The following is an 18,005-nucleotide window of genomic DNA, read 5'->3' on the forward strand; positions in this document are numbered from 1 at the left end:
TTCTGTGCACAAACCGACAGTTGTTTAGTTTGCTTACATATCCACGCAACCCCCACACCCAGTCACTACATCACACGTGCTGTTTGTCTTTCTTGCAGTCGGTTTCTATAACTGCTGCTGGAAATAGTAGGCGTGTACAACTACGTTGTCGGGGTATCGGACTTGACCTCTATCGCATTACGCTTAGCCTGAGTTAAGGAAACATGAACGGAATGCTGGTGCCAACACTGACCCACCTACGCTGCTTCCACGCTCGAAGAAACCTGCCCATATATCCCAATTCGTGTCACTCGAACACGTGAGAAAATTTGTGCGATATACAAACTGAAGAGTCTGTTGCCTTTACACTACCCAGTGTCTCCGTTATTTAATGATCATAGTTCATTTGGAGGCTCCTGTTCGTTTCGTGTGCTGTATTTTTGCTGTGTTGACAGCATCTGACAGATCCAGTGTCTGGTCTACATCCAGTGTAAACACAACTTATAAGTGACGTTGTATTTTCTTCCTTTTCTAAATCGTTCATCTGTTCCGACACCATGTTTGCACCGTAGGACCCGACACGATCCTTCCCACTTCCGATGCCCCTAACCTTCATTCAATCCGGCTTCCTGTTTGTTTTACGTGAATGACGAACCCACTTGTTGCACCTAGAAATGGGCGTTTCCCTCTATTTTATTCCCACTGAATGGTCACGCAGGTGGTAGTAGGGAGCTCTTCAGATCGGGCGAGATGGTAGCTACATGTACCCATTTGTAGAACCCAGGATTCCTTTTTCTTAACCTGCAGGTTATTGCCCCACCTGTATGCAGTTGTTTTATTGATAATGATAATGACGACTGAAATGTTATTAGTTTCCGCCTCGCCTTCGGTTTTCTATGTGCTTGGGTTTTCGTGTGTCACAGAGGACGCACCTAGGTCCATAAGAAACCAAAACGAATTGTACAAAAAGTGGAAATATGCGGTTGCTGAATCCCATTCGTTCACTAAAATACTGCATTTGAAGACTCTAGTCAGTTCCCATCATATCAAGTAGTCGTGTGCGGTGCACGGTGCTGGTGGACGCGACTTGTATGTTCAAAGACTTTCCGTATGCGATTGAGGACCATCTGAGCTGGACAGACTGCACAAACATCTCTTGACTTCACAGGCTTCATAGGCTTATAAGCCTAATAACAACACTCCACCGCGGCCAGCATGATGCTTCTGACCCCCTAGGATATAATAGTTTATCCAGAAGGCTCTGTATGATGTCTGACAGGCGAGTCGGAGTAATATGCATCGTTTACACACTGGAAATTGCACTGCTACAGAGCGCTTGTCCAGAGCCATTTATCACCAAGAATACGGCTTGATTCGACCGCAGAGATGCACAGCCTACGGTGTGCGACAAATTGGTTTGCATACAACCTCTTCGTGAAAGAGACAATAACCGGACCTCACCTAAGTCATTCCTCACCTCTGAACCGATTTCATCGGTCCCTGTGGTCGACCTACAACGTAAGGACAGAGGACCACATTTCGCAGTCTCATTTGTCGTCCAATCATTTGCCTTCCTGTGTGAAGTAGCTTGCATAGGCTGCACGACGTGATACTCCCCAAACGTATACGTAAACACGCTTATGCTGTTCATGTGTGGTGTGGATTTACCCTTATCTTGTTACATTTTCTCCTGAGCACACGGTACCGGATCTACACTAACAATACTTTCTGAATCACCTATCGTGTGTATATGGTAGACAGGCCATCAGGCGTCTACTCCTAGCCATGACAGAATGTCGTCATTTGGCTAAAAAAAACTCTCTTGTGTGCGGTCTAAAGAGGTTTCTGGCGTTTGTCCAGCTTCATTGGTTCACACTCACATAGAAATCTCTTGTGTGTTCATGTTACGCTCACCCATACTGAAGGGCATGCAACACAAATGGCTAATTAGTGTAACAGGAGCTCACTAAAGTGTTCAGCCGTGGTATTTGGATGGGATTCAGCAACTGTACATTTTCATTTCATATGGAACTATTTGTACCATAACTGCATATTACTCCGATGATAGTGTCTGTTTATTAACCCATCTGCTGCAACCTTGAGACCTATTCCTAGTTTGACAAGATCCCCTGCTTACTTTCTGCCAGGATGGCTTCCCCACCAGTGAGGAACTCCGTCATTTTATATCTCATAAAATGTCGTTACATCTCCCTTTTGACTGTTTTCTGATGGGATGCTGATCTTGGCTTTTATTCGCAGGAAATTTATCGGCGAGTATGGCAAAAAAAGCATTATGAAACATCCCCAATGAACGTCGTTTTTCGAAATATAATGGCTGGAAATTCAGTGGTGAAGTTTTCTGCTATGCCATTGGTGTCCGCTTTTTAACCACATAACTTGAAGTGGAAAGTCAATTATACTGACCCTAATCTAATTAGAAAAAGGGTCACCTGACGGTTGTGAAGCATCGGTGTTGAACACTGATGTCATGCTGTCGATGATGATGATGATGACACCTGACGGTTTTTCATTGGACAATCCAAGAGCCTCATCTACTTTGCTATGTAGATTATAAAACCTGAAAGTGATATTTTGTTGCCTGCCTCCCGTTTCTTACATGGCCGCATCACGCATGATGATGCTTACAAACGAACGACATGACCGAACATCTGCGGGGGGCTGTTGTGTAACACAGTCCTTTAGAACTGAGACGTTTTTGATCTCCCTAAGGGACCGTTCACCCGCTCTTCATCTCCATTGCCAATGGAACATTTCTTTTCAGGCTATTAAAAGCTTATCATCGGCAGATAGAGTAGATTTGGCTTTAGCAAGAATGGTTTATTTTATCACGCGTCGCTAAATCTGCGTCAGAATAACTACCAGTCAGAAAGTGAACCAGATCTTGTAGACTTAACTGCGTCGAATTCCAAATCAATGACAATATCTAGCTGCCCTGAGTAATTCAGTTCCACTTTTTCTCCATTATAAAATCTACTAGACGTGTCTATCTAACATGTGCCTTGATGGTTGTCAAATAGGCTCTTTTTGTCGTGGTTTTGAGCGAATTGCTTGATGTCAGTGACCCAGTCCACTGACACCTACTTTTTATCCGCGTGTGCCTGAATGAATTAATTTTTGTCGTTCATTAGCTATGCTTCTCACGGTGACAGTTATCACAAGTTCGAAACTACTTTTGACGGATACATATTGCTTTCACGTGATACTCTGCAGGCGGCCTGGTGCATTGTTGATGGAGTGAAACCCAGTCCACCAGCTGTGGTTCGTGATGCACACTGGAATCAGACGGTCGTGGAACTGCCCCATACCGAAGAGTCCAAAAACCTCCCTTGCCGGCCCTGTCGAGGCTCTGTATATGACCTAAAGTTAGTCAAGTTCCTGTGTGATTGACCACACTTCTAAAACTTGTTTTACATGGTATAATTCCAGAATTATTTTTCATCTGAATATACTGTTCAGCGATAGGATGACAGTCATCACCGGCTACCAGGATCGATTGAGCTCGAGATACAATGGTTAAGATACGAACTTACTGACCAGAAGGTCCGTCGTTTGAACCCAACCCAGACATCTCGTCTGCTCCTGTCTAGGCTCGGGCAACCGGATGGTATCGCAGCGCACGTTCTGCTACTTCGAGTGCTATGGGAGGTGCCCAAAGCGTGTTACATTTGGACGATTCAAGAAAATTTTTTTACCTAGATCGATCAACCAGTGGACGTTCAAAAACCAGAACAAAGTCACTTTCCGGTTGGCGTTTCGATTTTCATCCGCCCAAGCTAAATGGACCCTGTCAGTAGCCTGTGGCAAGATTGAGAAACGGATATGTAAAAATCGATGTCTGGGAATAGAGAGCAAACCATGCATCCACAGTACGGTGGTCCTCCGTGTTATCGTATAACTTTTAAACACCGATCACGTACCGCCTTGTTTTCCGTTGCTCATACTGCTTTCGCTTGCAATTCTTGATGCGGATAGTAAATATCAACTGTCAGTGATCAGCAGTGCTTCCCAGCATTGTTGTCGTGAAACAGAAGGGTTATATCGGGATCTGATGCGAGGTACAATCTATTCAGCGATCACTGAGTAAGGCATGTTCAGTTTGATAACAGCACTGCCGCGCGTTTATTCCACATTGGGACTCGCCAGGAGGATATTTTGGTGATTGACGGCTGACGATTACGACGTAGCAAGGGTGATCGCATTTTGCCGTATAATTGGTGTATCGTATTTAAGCCTCAAACGCTTGGTACTTCTAAGTGGAGTTGGGACTGGCCACTGGTCTACCCTCAGCTGGTCGGTTTTGCTGACGGAGTCGCCGCATTAGCTTAGTCGAGGAACCACTTGACTAATCGCTCGTGGACATAATTGGGCATTGTGGCTTAGCAGTTTTCGGCGCTCTGGTAGTAGTGCCGTGCACCGTTTTTCTTTAAGCATTCACTTCGCCAATAGTGTTATCCCAAATAAGCTCGGAATCCTATTAAGTGCCAGTCTGCAAATTCTCTCATTTTCTCCGATTAAAATCGATTGGCGCACCCTTCAGACAAACACTACAGAACATTTCTGGAAAAACATTGAGTAACGCATCGCTCACACTTGCTGGGAACCAAAGTTCGCTGAACCGAAAACTGTCGCGCACGAAACAAACCTAATTTTTTACTCTTTCGTGTGTTCTTGACCACGTACTTCAGGTTCGATGGACAAGCGTACCAACAACACAAAGGAACGTCGATGAGATCACAAATATTAGGACTAACTGCAAAGGCCGTAGTGCATCAATCGGTGCGCATTAAATAACCACGGATCGGCATGGATCCGGCATGTGGGCGACACATTTGTTATCATTGAACGAAATTCGATAGAAAACGCGCGCGAATTGCTGAGCAGTAGATTGGGAGACACCAGATTCACAACGGAACTGGCTGCGTCACTCGTTCATCATGAAGACGGGATGGCTGAAAGGTCCTTCAATTTACTAATGGACCGAACACGTGTGAACACATTGTGCCTTATGCTAACATTGAAATCAGTTACTTGCTTTATCGTGGATGGTTCCAAAAGTCACGAAGAATCGGATGGTTGCAAAATTTCAACTCATTCAAAGGGAATTTATGAAGCAAGCGGAATATTTTGGCGTGTCGCTTTTGGTGAAATCGGTTGTTTATCTTTGTTTATCATTGTAATGCAAGGTTTCGCCCAACTGAACACGACGATACGAACAGCCGGGGTGTGTGTGGCAACAGTACTTAATATACATCAACCCGGAGGGCTGAGGTCATCTGAGGTGAACCCAGAGATTGACATAGCTACGTTTTGTAATGAATGGATTGTTGATGCAGTTGCATGTGTGCAATGAATGCCCCTGTCCGTTTGCGTACTGCCGGCCGACTGAACATCCAGATGTGCCATACTGGTCGCACCTCCGAGCTATCTAACAACATTTGGTACGCTGTCTGTCTGTCGTACGTGATTATGACACGCCGCCTTTTAGCTTTTGCAGATCTCTGAGCACTTTAGAGTGTTTCCAGAAGCAGTATTTACGTCCTTTCACAGCTACACCTTACTGTTCTCTTGTTCATGCGGCGTAGAACAGCTATTGCACATTAGGCGGCTGAATATACCCATTGTAGTCATGAGAACGAAAAAGGTAGCGAACAAAGCTTGTTTTCTGTGATTGTTCATCTTGGCTAATACATCACAAATTTATATGGTAGCAGAAATCACGTGGAAAAGGTTAAGATCGGGGCTACACTTTAGAGAAATAGAAGTCAAAGGAAGGGGTTTGGGTGAGGAGTAGGTCAATGGGTCATGACGTCAATGTCAGACAGACTTGTGGGACCAGATGTTTCGTAGGCCAGTTCAAGTTCAGAGGTCGCACAAGTTTCTTTTGGATGCAAAGTTGTGACAGGTTTCGGCCAAGTGTGCTGCAATCGCGCTTGAGCCTGGTTTCTTTCCACTACCACTCAGAGATACGGGATTGTGTTCTCGTATTCTGTCCGACAAATGCCTTGTCGTACGACCAACGTATGATGCTCGGCACGAGCATACGAATGAGTACACACAAAAGCTGGTGGTAGAACGTGGTAATTTGTCTTTCAAGCAGAATCTGATAGTGGGGCTGGAGTTAAAGCTCAAACATAGATTAGCGGCCAAGTATGTCGTATCAACGGAGTTTCTAAGCCTTCTGGTGATTAGTTCAGCAACCGAGTCACCTTTGAATCCGACTACATTGATAAAATGACTACCATCCTCTCAGACAGATCCAAATTTAAGAAAATGGAATCCGAGAAAGACAAGACGCACGTGATTGAGAAAGCGGTGTCCAAAATATTAAGACGCCTCAAACAATCCGGAAGCATTGACACTAAGACTTTCGAGCGTATCCGCCCCACTGGCACAACAATCCCTCGGCTCTATTGCACATTAGTCTTTTCATGTTGCTTTACGAGCAGGACCAGGGTATGAAGTTGGAAAGCGTTTGCTTAGCCACCAAAACTTCTTCAGCAGTTGCTGCAGGCTCTGGCTCATCAAACGAAGTTTTATTTTCACTTGGTGTCTAATTTTCACGCATAAAAAGGTAAAATAATAAGATAATCGTTTGGCTGTAACACCCTTTCCGTACCTAGCTACCATACCGCACGAAGGTTGTGATACTGCCAGGTTTCCCGAACCTTGACAGGAGCAGTCGAGATGCATAGGTCGGGTTCGAACCACGGACCTTCGGGTCAGTGAATTCACGCTCTAACTACCGAGCCATCTAGCCCCCAATGGCCAGTCGATCGTTGCGAAAACCGCGCACTTCCGTGCAGTAGTTCTCGCTGCCACAGTTTCGTTCGACGATGATTTTGGAATGCGGGTGGATAGCTGCGCATTGGAGGCGGTAGCTGATATAATTGATGCGTTAATACAGGTGGGTCAGTGGACTTTTTTAAATGGAGGGGTTGGGAGGAGAGCTATGAATTGAAGCCAATAGCTTGGATGCACGAACGGCATGTCTGACAATGTTTCTAACCACTGTGTCCCCTCTTCGGATCCCCACGCAAGGAGATGGCAATGACCAGTGCATCTGAGTTTGCTGGTGATGCCTTTCATACTTCGGTGCCAAGTCATTGTTTGACCTTCCCTGTCTCTTCACGTGGTTGCTCGAAAAGAGCCTTCCGAGAAATTCGGTCAACTGGCATACGGAGCCACACCAGTGCAACATGTGGAATGCGATCAGTAAAACTATCGTAGGCGAGTCATTTTTCTGAAAACCATTAGACGTACTTAAGCGTTACCGAGGGCTCGGATACTTCCAGACTGATCAACCTGAGACCGAGGAAGTCGAGACGCAAATGTCGGTTTCGAACCACGGACCTTCCGGTCAGTAAATTCGCGCTCTAACTACCGAGCCATCTAGCCCCCTACGACCAGTCGATCGTATTAGGTGATAAAGGACACGACTGTTTCCGGTAGCAAAGGCCTTCTTCATCTTCCGAGCTTTCGACGTCAGCCAGGTCTCTCGGTCTTTCCTTAGACTCCTCACTGTTTGGCGTTCGAAGAGTTTGCCTGCACTGTCGTACTCCTTGCTTTCCTGTATGGATTTCCTGGCATCAGTCAGGAGTAATGATTTTCTATAGAGGAAAATGTTGGTAGCTCAAGTAGCGTTGGCTTGTTCGCTGAGCTGGGCAATTTAACTGCAAACGTTTCGTCACCAATCGAGGTGACATCATCAGTGCGTTATTGGGGAACGTTGTGATGCGTAGCGGTGGGTTAGTGGTTAGTTAGCACAACCACACTTGATAATTACCGCTTTGTTATACGCACCACTATTGACAGGACGTTCCTCCAAGTGAATTGATCTTATCTCGCAGAACCAATTCCAGTATTTTTCTGCTAAAGGATTTCTCTGGGATGTTTGTCACCTCCTACCTTCATGACGCATTGATATCCGCTAGTGGCTTAGTGTTCTTGTACTGATAGTTTTGGGTTAACCAGCTTTGACGTGCACGGCGTGATGTATCTTAGCCAATAACTCATGACCTTGCAGTACACAATGACTATTCCCTCGATTGTGCCTGACACTGTGGCCTACTTAGTCCGCGTAAAGGATGAACGACTAACAAGTAGCTTAATAAGCCTGTCCTGCAAGCTCGGTGTTTGCAACATTGCAGTACGATCCATACCGCTTCATGGCCAATACGTGCTGAAGGTGTAGTTACTTTCAGTGACTGATAATCTCTATCTCCGAAGATGTGTCCGGTCTTTTTCATGAAGGAAACTACTCACAAGGTTGCTGAAAACTCTTCGACATCCCACGACCGGTTTCGCCCTTTTTGAGGATCATCAGGTAGGCGCAGTCCCCGAGTTTCCGTCAACCTTATGTTCTGCTTGAACCCTAATTGGACTGTTTTCGAGAAATACACCCATGTTCGAATCAATTTGGTTTTCACGAGAGACTCAACTGAATCTCTCGTTTATGACATCCTACAACTGAATGTGCTACACAGAGGCCGACTCATGATTCAGTTGGCACGACATTCGAGATATCGCACTATATTTTCATAAAGGAAGCTATTCACAAGGTTGCTGAAAAATCTCCGACAGTCCACGACCGGTTTTGCCTTTCTTGGGGCTCATCAGGTAGGCGCAGTCCTCGATTTTCTTCAACTTTGTGTTCAACTTGAACCCGATCTGTTTTTTAGGGAAGCACTTCACTTATGTTTGGATAATTAGTCACCCCTCTGGTTAACCAGAGTCAGGAAACGTGCTTCGTATGTCAGAGAACCGTCTACTTTGTAGAGTTGCCTACGCCAAGCCATGTATAGGATGGTGGTGAGTATATAAAGTGTGGGAACGGGGTTAGAAAGCCAGGCCCATTGGCAACTGTCGTTTTCCTGAACGGGAGAAAGTACACCAATGGTCAGTTACATTAGCAAACATAACCTAATCACAGAACCAGTGGCACGCATGCATTAAATTCGGTGCTCCCATACTCAGTTATCCCGACTACCCCACCGCGAGTAAAAATTAACGCATTAGTCCCATGCTCCCGGTGAACTAACCAGCCTATACGGTTTATAGCTGACACAGAACCGGTAAGGTCTCGTTCAACTAATTCTTGGTTTTTACCATTGTCACTTGGTCATTTGGATGCGGGTTACAACTGCAGGTTGTACTCTTGAATGTTCTGTGTTAACAAAGCGAACTGCGGTTTCTATGCTGTAACTACCTATTGCTACTTTCGCTTTTTTTCAGTTTGCAGTCATCTACCGACTTTATTGGATCCCTTATATCTATGACGGGTATAAGGTCCGCTCAGGTGAGTCTCCCGACACAAAGAGTTGTTTTCTGTATGAGATGTCTCATGAAGGAAACATAGGTAAGGATGGTAAGCGTTCCGAAGCACAAAAGTATGGATAAAATAACTTCCCAACGGAACAGCCTCTCCCGAGGGATTTTCTATCAAATCAGGATCGAGTGAGAACGCCATCGTGGGGCATCCGGGTTTGTGGTTTCGAAATAGAAATGAGTCAAACCTTTGGTGATCCTTTTTTGTTGTACCTAGAAAAGAACACCCGTCTTGAGAAACCTTGGCTGCATGTGAGACGAATCAAGCACGACGATTCACAGGCATTCATTTTCCACTAACTCTACTTCAAAGACTCAACACAAAGACTTGAAATAACGCGTCACTTAAGGATGGTGTTTCTTTATCATACGATTGTATGAGTTGCCTTAGGATAATTTAGTCAACTATTACATTGCGCAGACTTCTAACGTATGGACGACAAAACTAGGGAGCAACAATATCCTTCTAAATGGAGGGAGACCTTGTAAGCTCTAGCCGTTAACTCCCTGCTAACACTGAAAGCAATTACTTTGAGTGAACGACCAAATTATCAGTACCACCAACCCTCCAACACGCATAATCAACAACATCAGTTTTCAAATCGGTGCTTCTCTGTCCTGTAACCACAGTGTTCGCCCATATTTTAAAGACCAGAAAGATCAACGAGGACGGATACTTCCTTTATCGTCCAGTTTAGCAAAACTGCGCGCCAAACTAGTGTACACTGGGACTCAGGTAGGTAAGCTAATCTGGAGCTGGGATCTATAGTGTGGGATCACTGACTTGAAGCTCTGAGATCATAACTTCAAGATTTCTATGGACTTGCGATTGAGCAAGTACACGTCAACTGAACTTAGCAACAACGGGTAAACCGAATTTGTGCTGACATGGCCGGCTCGGTGACATGCCATATTTTGACTGATGACTACGGTCGGAACCTCTGGCTGAATTTATGCAAGTTTTACTTGCGGTTAGTTCGAGCCCCCTTTGGCCAGATAGGCATATTCCTTCGAATTTGTCTCGTTATGTTTTCGCTTGGAACTGCTGTGGATATAGCCGCGCCTAACCAAATCGAACGAGAGTCTAATTAAAGTCAATTAAATAGTTACACCGCTAGCGTATTTGCTGCTTCAGTTTATCTACTACTTATAGAGAACATCAGTTCATTGTTCCTCGAATTCTGGTGTTGTTCAAGTCTGGAAATAATCCAATTGAAATTGCCTAGGAATTCACAACAATAATGCACGGTTAACCGACACCAACCACGAAAGTCCTAAGCATCGTTGAAAACATGTATAGGTAAGTCAGTAAAACTTTAGTACGAGTTCAGGACAAAGACGTGTCACGTCCTAATTGTGTATTTATCATAAGTGCAGATTCCTCTCATTCATTCGCGGATTTCGAAGTCATCGGTTTCCATTGTTCTGTTTATACACGTGGAAGTGTAAGAAGGGATGTGTCAGCAGTAGCATGTTTTCGCTTACCAGCGGTTCATATACAACAAGCAGGGGGCGAGATGGCCCAAGCGGTTAGAGCGCGAATGTACTGACTGGAAGGTCCGTGGTTCGAATCCGACCTCCGCCACTCGACTTCCCCTGTCTAGGCTTGGGCAACCTGGCAGTATCCCAGCCCTCGTGCTCCCTTCGGGTGGCATGGCAGCTAGGCACCGGAAGGGTGCTACAGCTGAACGCTTTTCTTTGTACAGCAAGCAAGGTGACCCAGCTGGCTACACCACACGACGGCTGACGTGGCATGAGAGTATTGTTAGTTGTAAGTGTCATGGTTGTTCGCCGGCTGGGATACTGCTAGGGCGCCCTGATTTTGTCAGAAGGATAATTATGGTCCTCGACCGAAGCGTGATCGCAAGGCAGAGGTGAAGCTGCATCCTTTTTAGCACACATTTTCTAACCCCCAACCTGAAGAGCCAGGGGACTACTGGTCAGACCTTTGGTATGAGTGACTGAGTGTCGCACAGACACCACCCAGTATGGCAGAATGGGCCACGGAGGCACACAAATTACCACATCGCGGTACGGTCCGGTCTCTTCGTGACGGTTACAAAGTCCATGAAGCCTGTTAAGCCACGTCAAGCCTCGTGTCATGTTCACCAGGGCCTATATTGTTCTTTCCCATACCGAGAAGTAATCCGTCTTGGCAAAGACCTTGCCACTTTCTAGGTAGACTGCCGAACCAAAGTTCTTGGCTATGGTTCCTTACTTTAGCGTAATGAAGGCGCGTTTGTTTCTCTATGCGCCACTAATATTACGAATCGGTGCTGCTGCTCATGAAGTGAATTCAGTCGAGTGGTCCGAGCATAGCGTCGTGCAGTGTCTATTACACCGCCCCGTCCATAAATAAAGGGAGATCCAATAGCTTTATGTCAACCCTAACCTCTGGTTGATGTTGTCCTCTCGCATCCTTTCGTTCACCCTTTTACCAGTGACATACTTTCCCTTTCTGGGATGGCTCAACGTTTGTACTTGCCATCACTTTATTGCTGCCAAAGGTGGCGAGGAAAATAAGGCTCTTTCTGTAATGCATATTCACAAGACTTTTCGTGGTGCGATTCATCTCTGTTTCAACATACTTTCAATATCTGTTTTCCAGGACACATCCACTAGGTTTCCCAGTGCGAAGCGTTCCAGTATCCTGAGCGTATTGCGTAGACCAACCCTCCTACATGTCCGAGAACCTTACATCATAGATTCGCCAGCCTCTGATGAGTCGGATTTGCAAATCTCTTTGACTGTTCCTGAACGCATATCGCCCTCAAAACAGCCCGTCGAACTGCATGACGAAGAGCGCAAGTCATCGATTGTTCTGAGTAAGGGCTTCGCCGAAACCATTAAAGAAGAAAGCGAAGAGGATCTGGAGTCGTACACACAATTGGATAACGGTTCCAGCGCGAAACCATCACAGTCATCACAGGAATCAGCTACACCTACCAACAGCTTCGTTTCTCCTGGTGCTGGTCAGTCGGGGGTCCAGTGAACAAAAATAGTCGCTGGAATTGAAATTCCGGTCGGATGAAATGAATTAGATCTTCAGATTTATAACTAGGAGTTCACTGGTGAGTTCCACTGGTTAGACTCTTCGGAACGTCACAACTGTACTCGCTTGGCACACCGATGCTGTCGAAAATTGATTGGACTGTTTAGTGTACCGCCTGTGCCCAGCCGTCTCTCGACAATATGACTATTGTTTCTTCAGTGGTCAGTGCATAATAGTCAGACGATAAAACGAACATCAAACTGTCACTACGGGTCATGTGGATTCTGATGGTGGTCACAAATTTGTTGCAAGGTTGTTCAGTTGGCTATTTTTATTGCTTTCCTCAGTTCAAAACACTAGGGCGAGAGGGCTCAAGTGGTTAGAGCGCGGAAGGTCCGTGGTTCGAATCTCACCTCTGCCTCTCGTCTTCCCCTGTCTAGGCTTGGGCAACCTGGCAGTATCCCAGTCCTCGTGCTTCCTTCGGGTGGCAGTTAGGCACCGAAAGGGTGCTATAGATGGGCGATTTTTTATTTTTCAAAGCACTTCAAAAGGAGTGTTCAATCCCTGAGGTTTATCATCTAACTAGTCTGCTCTTTTGCGCGACAAACCGAAAAAAAACCATGTGGATCCTGAACTTGACAAATTTCTTTATACATACGAAACAACCACCCATGTTTTTCCCTCTTAGGTTCGTTGTACGTGGCTTTTTTTTGCAGAATAATATCTTGGTTCATGTTCATATTGTCTACATACACGGGTAGGTAAAGCTTCACTGATATGTACATTCAGCTCCACTCACTACTTTCTTCGAGTAACAGTAAAATGCTGCGCACACGACAGAATATTGCCCAAAAAACTTGAGAAGTGGGCTGATTGATTCACCTGTGTGCACAGCTGTACTAATAACAATAACGTCGCACTTCCTGACTCCTGTGGAACACTGATCGGACTCGGCTGTATTTCGCAATGGGGAAGGAAGGAACTACACAAAATCAAGCGATTCAACGAGATCTTATGCAACTGTTGTATCTGCTGGAAGGGTGTATATTCTTGTACAATGAGAATAGAATTGAAACAAACAGAGCCGATTACCTGTCAGATTGGTGTTTCGTCTTTTCGGACGTTGATGCCCTTCCTATCATGTGTGCACGTCTTTGGGTTATACTGTTCACCAGCTGCGCCAATACGACCCATAGCCTTCTAGCAAATCTGAAAGTGCGTGGTAGCACAAATTCGGCGTCTAACAGGTTTTTTCGTATTTCACCTAGAAAACTCGAAATATACAAGCAGGATCGCGTTGTAATCGTTGTATTCAAAGTACACTGTAAGCCCATCTTTTTTTTACAGGAACCATTTCTCCTTGTGTTTGTTGTGGTAACTCTGTCACACTCTGTTTCTGAAACTAGGACACTTTGCTTCAGTGTTATCTGGTTGCTTCCTTACTTAGGGAATTTTATACTGAGAGGATATGATTTATTATTACCTGGGAGTACCACTTATTACCACTTGCGCACCACCGAGGTCACGCATCGACTGGCTGCACTTCATCTCTAAGCCCAAGAACCTTACCCAATATGCTTTCAACCTTCAACTTATTCCATTCTGTTCTTCTACTCCATCTATCTACGGCCCAAATTGTAGTGCTGAAGCATTTTGTTCATTCGCACATGACATTCGGACATGTTGGCGATCTACTGGAGATGGAGCGTTTGCAACTCAATTTCCATGTTCATCTACTGAAAACTGGTCACTTGATGGGGAAACGCAGTCTCTAGCAAGCAGGCAAATCATCATCATCGTTGTCAGCTGTAATAGCCACGAGCTTGCCGTACAGTGGTTGTAGCTGCCACAGTTTCGTTCACCGATGAGTTGGGAAGGTGGGGTAGGTAGCTCCGCATCGGAGGCCGAAGGTGATAAATCAGTGCGTAAATACAGCACTGCCAGTGGACTGTTGAGTCGGGAGGCAAAACACATTTGGATAATGAAAATTACGTGACTCGATGTTGTTGTTTTTGTCAATGGGTCGGCAACTCTCGTGAACTGTTGATTCTGTTGACTTCGGGAACATTGGCTTTGCTTTCATAGATTTGTAAAATCGAAGGACTGACATCGGCTCCAATTCACATCTGTAATGATAGTACTGATTTGGGACACAATTAGGAAAGCCGGTTTCTGGTTTTACACAAACAGTAAGTGTTCAACGGTCGCTTTTGTTTTACATGCTCCATCATTCAATAAAATATTCCGGGTTTATTGTCCCGCACTGTTTTTCTAGCTTGTAACTCACGTTTCTCTTTTCTTTGTTTCCCCAGGTGAATCAGTACAGAAGTTACTTCCCTAAACATCCTATACTGATGTATCAAATGACACCTTGTGATTTATATGGACTTGTATCTCTCTCAGCTAATAGGCAAACGCTACCGGGCAAACTTCATTCCCAATGACTCCTTGCATTTCCTTCTTCCTCTCTACGCTTGATGATTATGTTTTAAAATACCTTTCACTTTGCTATATCTCCACCAGCACATGCGGCCTATTTGTATCTCTTGCGTTATCTTGTTCAAGATATGGACGATTGATTGCCTTCAGCAGCGTTTCATCTGACGGAATTTGGATATCGGCTGAATTAAGTAGTACACTAACCGGACCTGTAGGTTCTCACTAACACCGAATCCGAATGGTGAAACCCGAATGCAGGCTCCACGACGATTGATTTGATTGCCCAAGGAACGGCTAGCGAGAAGCTGGATTTGTGGTGACCGAAACCATGTGCGTTATCTAGCTAACAATGCCACTGTAAGCAACCAAGTCTGCAGATAACTTTGGAAACTGACACTCAGAACACACACTGTTTGGTTGGGTCAAAGGAGAGGGCATGCATAGTACATCACCCAGTCGACTTGTGCCAGCAAGGCCAACCTTATGGACAGCGAAAACTAGTGCGGCTGCTAAAATGTATGGATTGAAGGGTCCTGTTTATGAGACAGCTCGGTTGACCAATGGAATATAACCTTGCTTACAGGAAGCACTTATGTTGTACAGGATAGGTGTACATGAGAACCACCGGATCCTCCTTACGGTGGAGCAAACAACGCCATGATATGAGTACTTGTGTTTGCCTTCTTCATTCATTCATGTACATCCGGCGTCGCAGTGCATAAGTTCTATAGGCGCCCTTCACTCCTAAATCACCTTTTTGGTGACTCACATCGAGTTAGCTTTTCCGTGTCGGAACGATTTTAGATGGTAAAATTTGAGGACAAGCTGTGCAGCTGACGCCAACTACATACGAGACAGTAGTTTGATCAGCTGTTGAATTGGAGTTCAATATTCGACCGGTTTCTGACCAGTGTGCCTCAGTTGCTGAGATTTTCCTTGTTCTTTGGCTGGGTCCGGATGAGGTGACAGTGTTGATCCAGTCGAACTTCTGAACTTGATATGAAGGTGCTTGTTACGCTGATTAAAATAAAGGGCAAACTCTGCGATAGCAATCAAATTGAAGAAAGAAGTATGCTAAAATATGGAACCTAGATTCCGACGAAAACACATACAATATGAAGTAGAACCTCGTGGTAGTGCTTGTAAGCTTTAAATAATTTTGATGTGTAAATGGACTTGAAAAAAGTCATTCAGCTGTAGCACCCTTCCGGTGCCTAACTGCCATGCCACCCGAAGGCTGCACGAGGGCTGGGATACTGTCAGTTTGCCCAAGCCTAGACAGGGGAAGTCGAGAGGCAGAGGTCGGATTCGAACCACGGACATTTCGGTCAGTAAGTCTGCGCTCTAACCACTTGAGCCATCTCGCCCCTTGGTTTGAACACAACTCTCCTTAACCGTCTATCACCTATTTCGACATTGTGCGGGCACTTTCTAGGGGCACAATTTTGCCAGTGCCGCGGTTTGAACAAAACTCTCCTTAACCGTCTATCATCTATTTCGACATTGTGCGGGCACTTTTTCTAGGGGCACAATTTTGCCAGTGCCGCAACTGTGTGATTTCGAACAGAATAGTTGAATTTTCAGTGCCCCATAGTCATCCTCAGCTGGCCTAGTCATACAGTGTCATATACATCAATATCGAGCTTTTCTATAGCAGTCTTTGGCTATTCTGAGGTAGCGATGCCCTGCGTGCGACAATCATATTGCTCGAATAACATTTGAGCACCCTAAGTTGTGCGAAAAACAGACTCAAGCACCAACGTTTTCACTGGAGGGTACCTACTTTGTGCACAATTGTGAACAATTTTTGTATGGGTGGCGCTCAGGTATACTAAACACGCATAAAGTTGCTAGATTTTCAAACATGCTTGATCTTCCGTTCAAAACATTCATAGACCGGTTTCGTTCGTCCATTAATGGCTTTGTACAAAGCTCACTTGGTTTAGCTTGGACCATCACGGTTGCCTGAAGAACTAAGTTAGGGCGCTTTGGAATGTGCGCTTGAAAGACCCAGTAATTGACGACGTGGTGTAAGCTTCACATAGACGTTGTCCGTACATGAATATCAAAATACCTTTTGGGACTGTAAACTGTACGGGACGCGTAAATTGATATTCCTCGTCCAATCAGCCAAAACACAGCGATCCTCTGTCCGTGTGAATCGTTCCGAACCCTCAATCAACTTGTCGGTCTCAGTTCTCGCTGCTACCACACGTTGCAACGCTGCTCACTGTGGCCGAACCGTTGACACCGCCTGACGATTGCTGTTGGTAGTGGCATTAAGTATCTCGTATCGTCCAATCACCAAAACACAGCGATCCTCTGTCCGTGTGAATCGTTCCGAACCCTCAATCAACTTGTCGGTCTCAGTTCTCGCTGCTACCACACGTTGCAACGCTGTTCACTGTGGCCGAACCGTTGACACCGCCTGACGATTGCTGTTGGTAGTGGCATTAAGTATCTCGTATCCAGGGTTCGTAACTTAGGCCAAATAGAGTATTCCTACACTGTGCGATGTATTGGCCAAAGATATCAGTGGCAGTTCACACCACAGGCGACATTCAGGAGAGCTCATCCGCCGCACCACAAAATGAAGTCCTACTCTGACCACCAAACATTTTAGCTGTTGTAACTCACCATACCGCAACAGTACAGTGTGGAATATTTGTCCATCAGCACCAGTTCTACGGTACGTCCTGATTCTGAGACGAGTGAAAAACCCTTTCACAATGCGCGGTCGATAAAGCTGACAATATGTTCAAAAATACGACTGTGGCTGCACACTTTCAGCGACCCTTGTGAACGATTGATTGGTTTCTGATTGGCCGTCGGAGCCTTCTCGTGCTCCCAGTCATTTAAAGAGTGAGCAGACGCTGATCGCGAAAACCTAGGCGGCGTGTTGTGAAACACACCGTGTTAACTCTGGTGATCTAACAGTCTCCCTGAATGAAACTACTCACAAGGTTGCTGAAAACTGTTCGACAGCCCACTTGCTGAAAACTTCAACAGCCACCTTGTGAGTAGTTTCCTCTATGAAAATATACTGCGATATGGTCGTTGGCTTGTTCGCTGAGCTGGGCAGTTTGGTTGCAAACGTTTCATCACCAATCGAGGTGACATCATCAGTGCGTAGTTGTGCGTAGCGGTGGGTGGTAGCGGTGCACAACCACTAACCTACCGCTACGCGCTGATGATGTCACCTCGATTGGTGATGAAACGTTTGCAACCAAACTGCCCAGCTCAGCGAACA

At 45.5% G+C, this 18,005-nt stretch overlaps 2 protein-coding genes across 2 annotated transcripts in view; one reads left to right on the top strand and one right to left on the bottom strand.

Moving 5' to 3' along the window:
• T265_01134 (hypothetical protein) overlaps positions 1 to 18,005 on the top strand; it is a gene marked incomplete at both ends in the record, with an annotated part of 34,886 nt that overhangs the window by 13,700 nt on the left and 3,181 nt on the right. Inside the window, 3 exons of the mRNA XM_009165095.1 lie at positions 3,211 to 3,362; positions 9,232 to 9,295; positions 11,933 to 12,296. Of these exons, the coding sequence (XP_009163359.1) occupies positions 3,211 to 3,362; positions 9,232 to 9,295; positions 11,933 to 12,296 (580 nt within the window). The remainder of the gene's footprint in view (positions 1 to 3,210; positions 3,363 to 9,231; positions 9,296 to 11,932; positions 12,297 to 18,005) is intronic.
• The window catches only part of T265_01133 (hypothetical protein), a gene marked incomplete at both ends in the record, with an annotated part of 20,174 nt that continues 2,309 nt past the window's right edge, over positions 141 to 18,005 (bottom strand). The window contains one exon of the mRNA XM_009165094.1: positions 141 to 188. Within this exon, the coding sequence (XP_009163358.1) occupies positions 141 to 188 (48 nt within the window). The remainder of the gene's footprint in view (positions 189 to 18,005) is intronic.

This window comes from Opisthorchis viverrini, assembly GCF_000715545.1.
Source record: "Opisthorchis viverrini unplaced genomic scaffold opera_v5_12, whole genome shotgun sequence".
NCBI lineage: Eukaryota > Metazoa > Platyhelminthes > Trematoda > Opisthorchiida > Opisthorchiidae > Opisthorchis > Opisthorchis viverrini.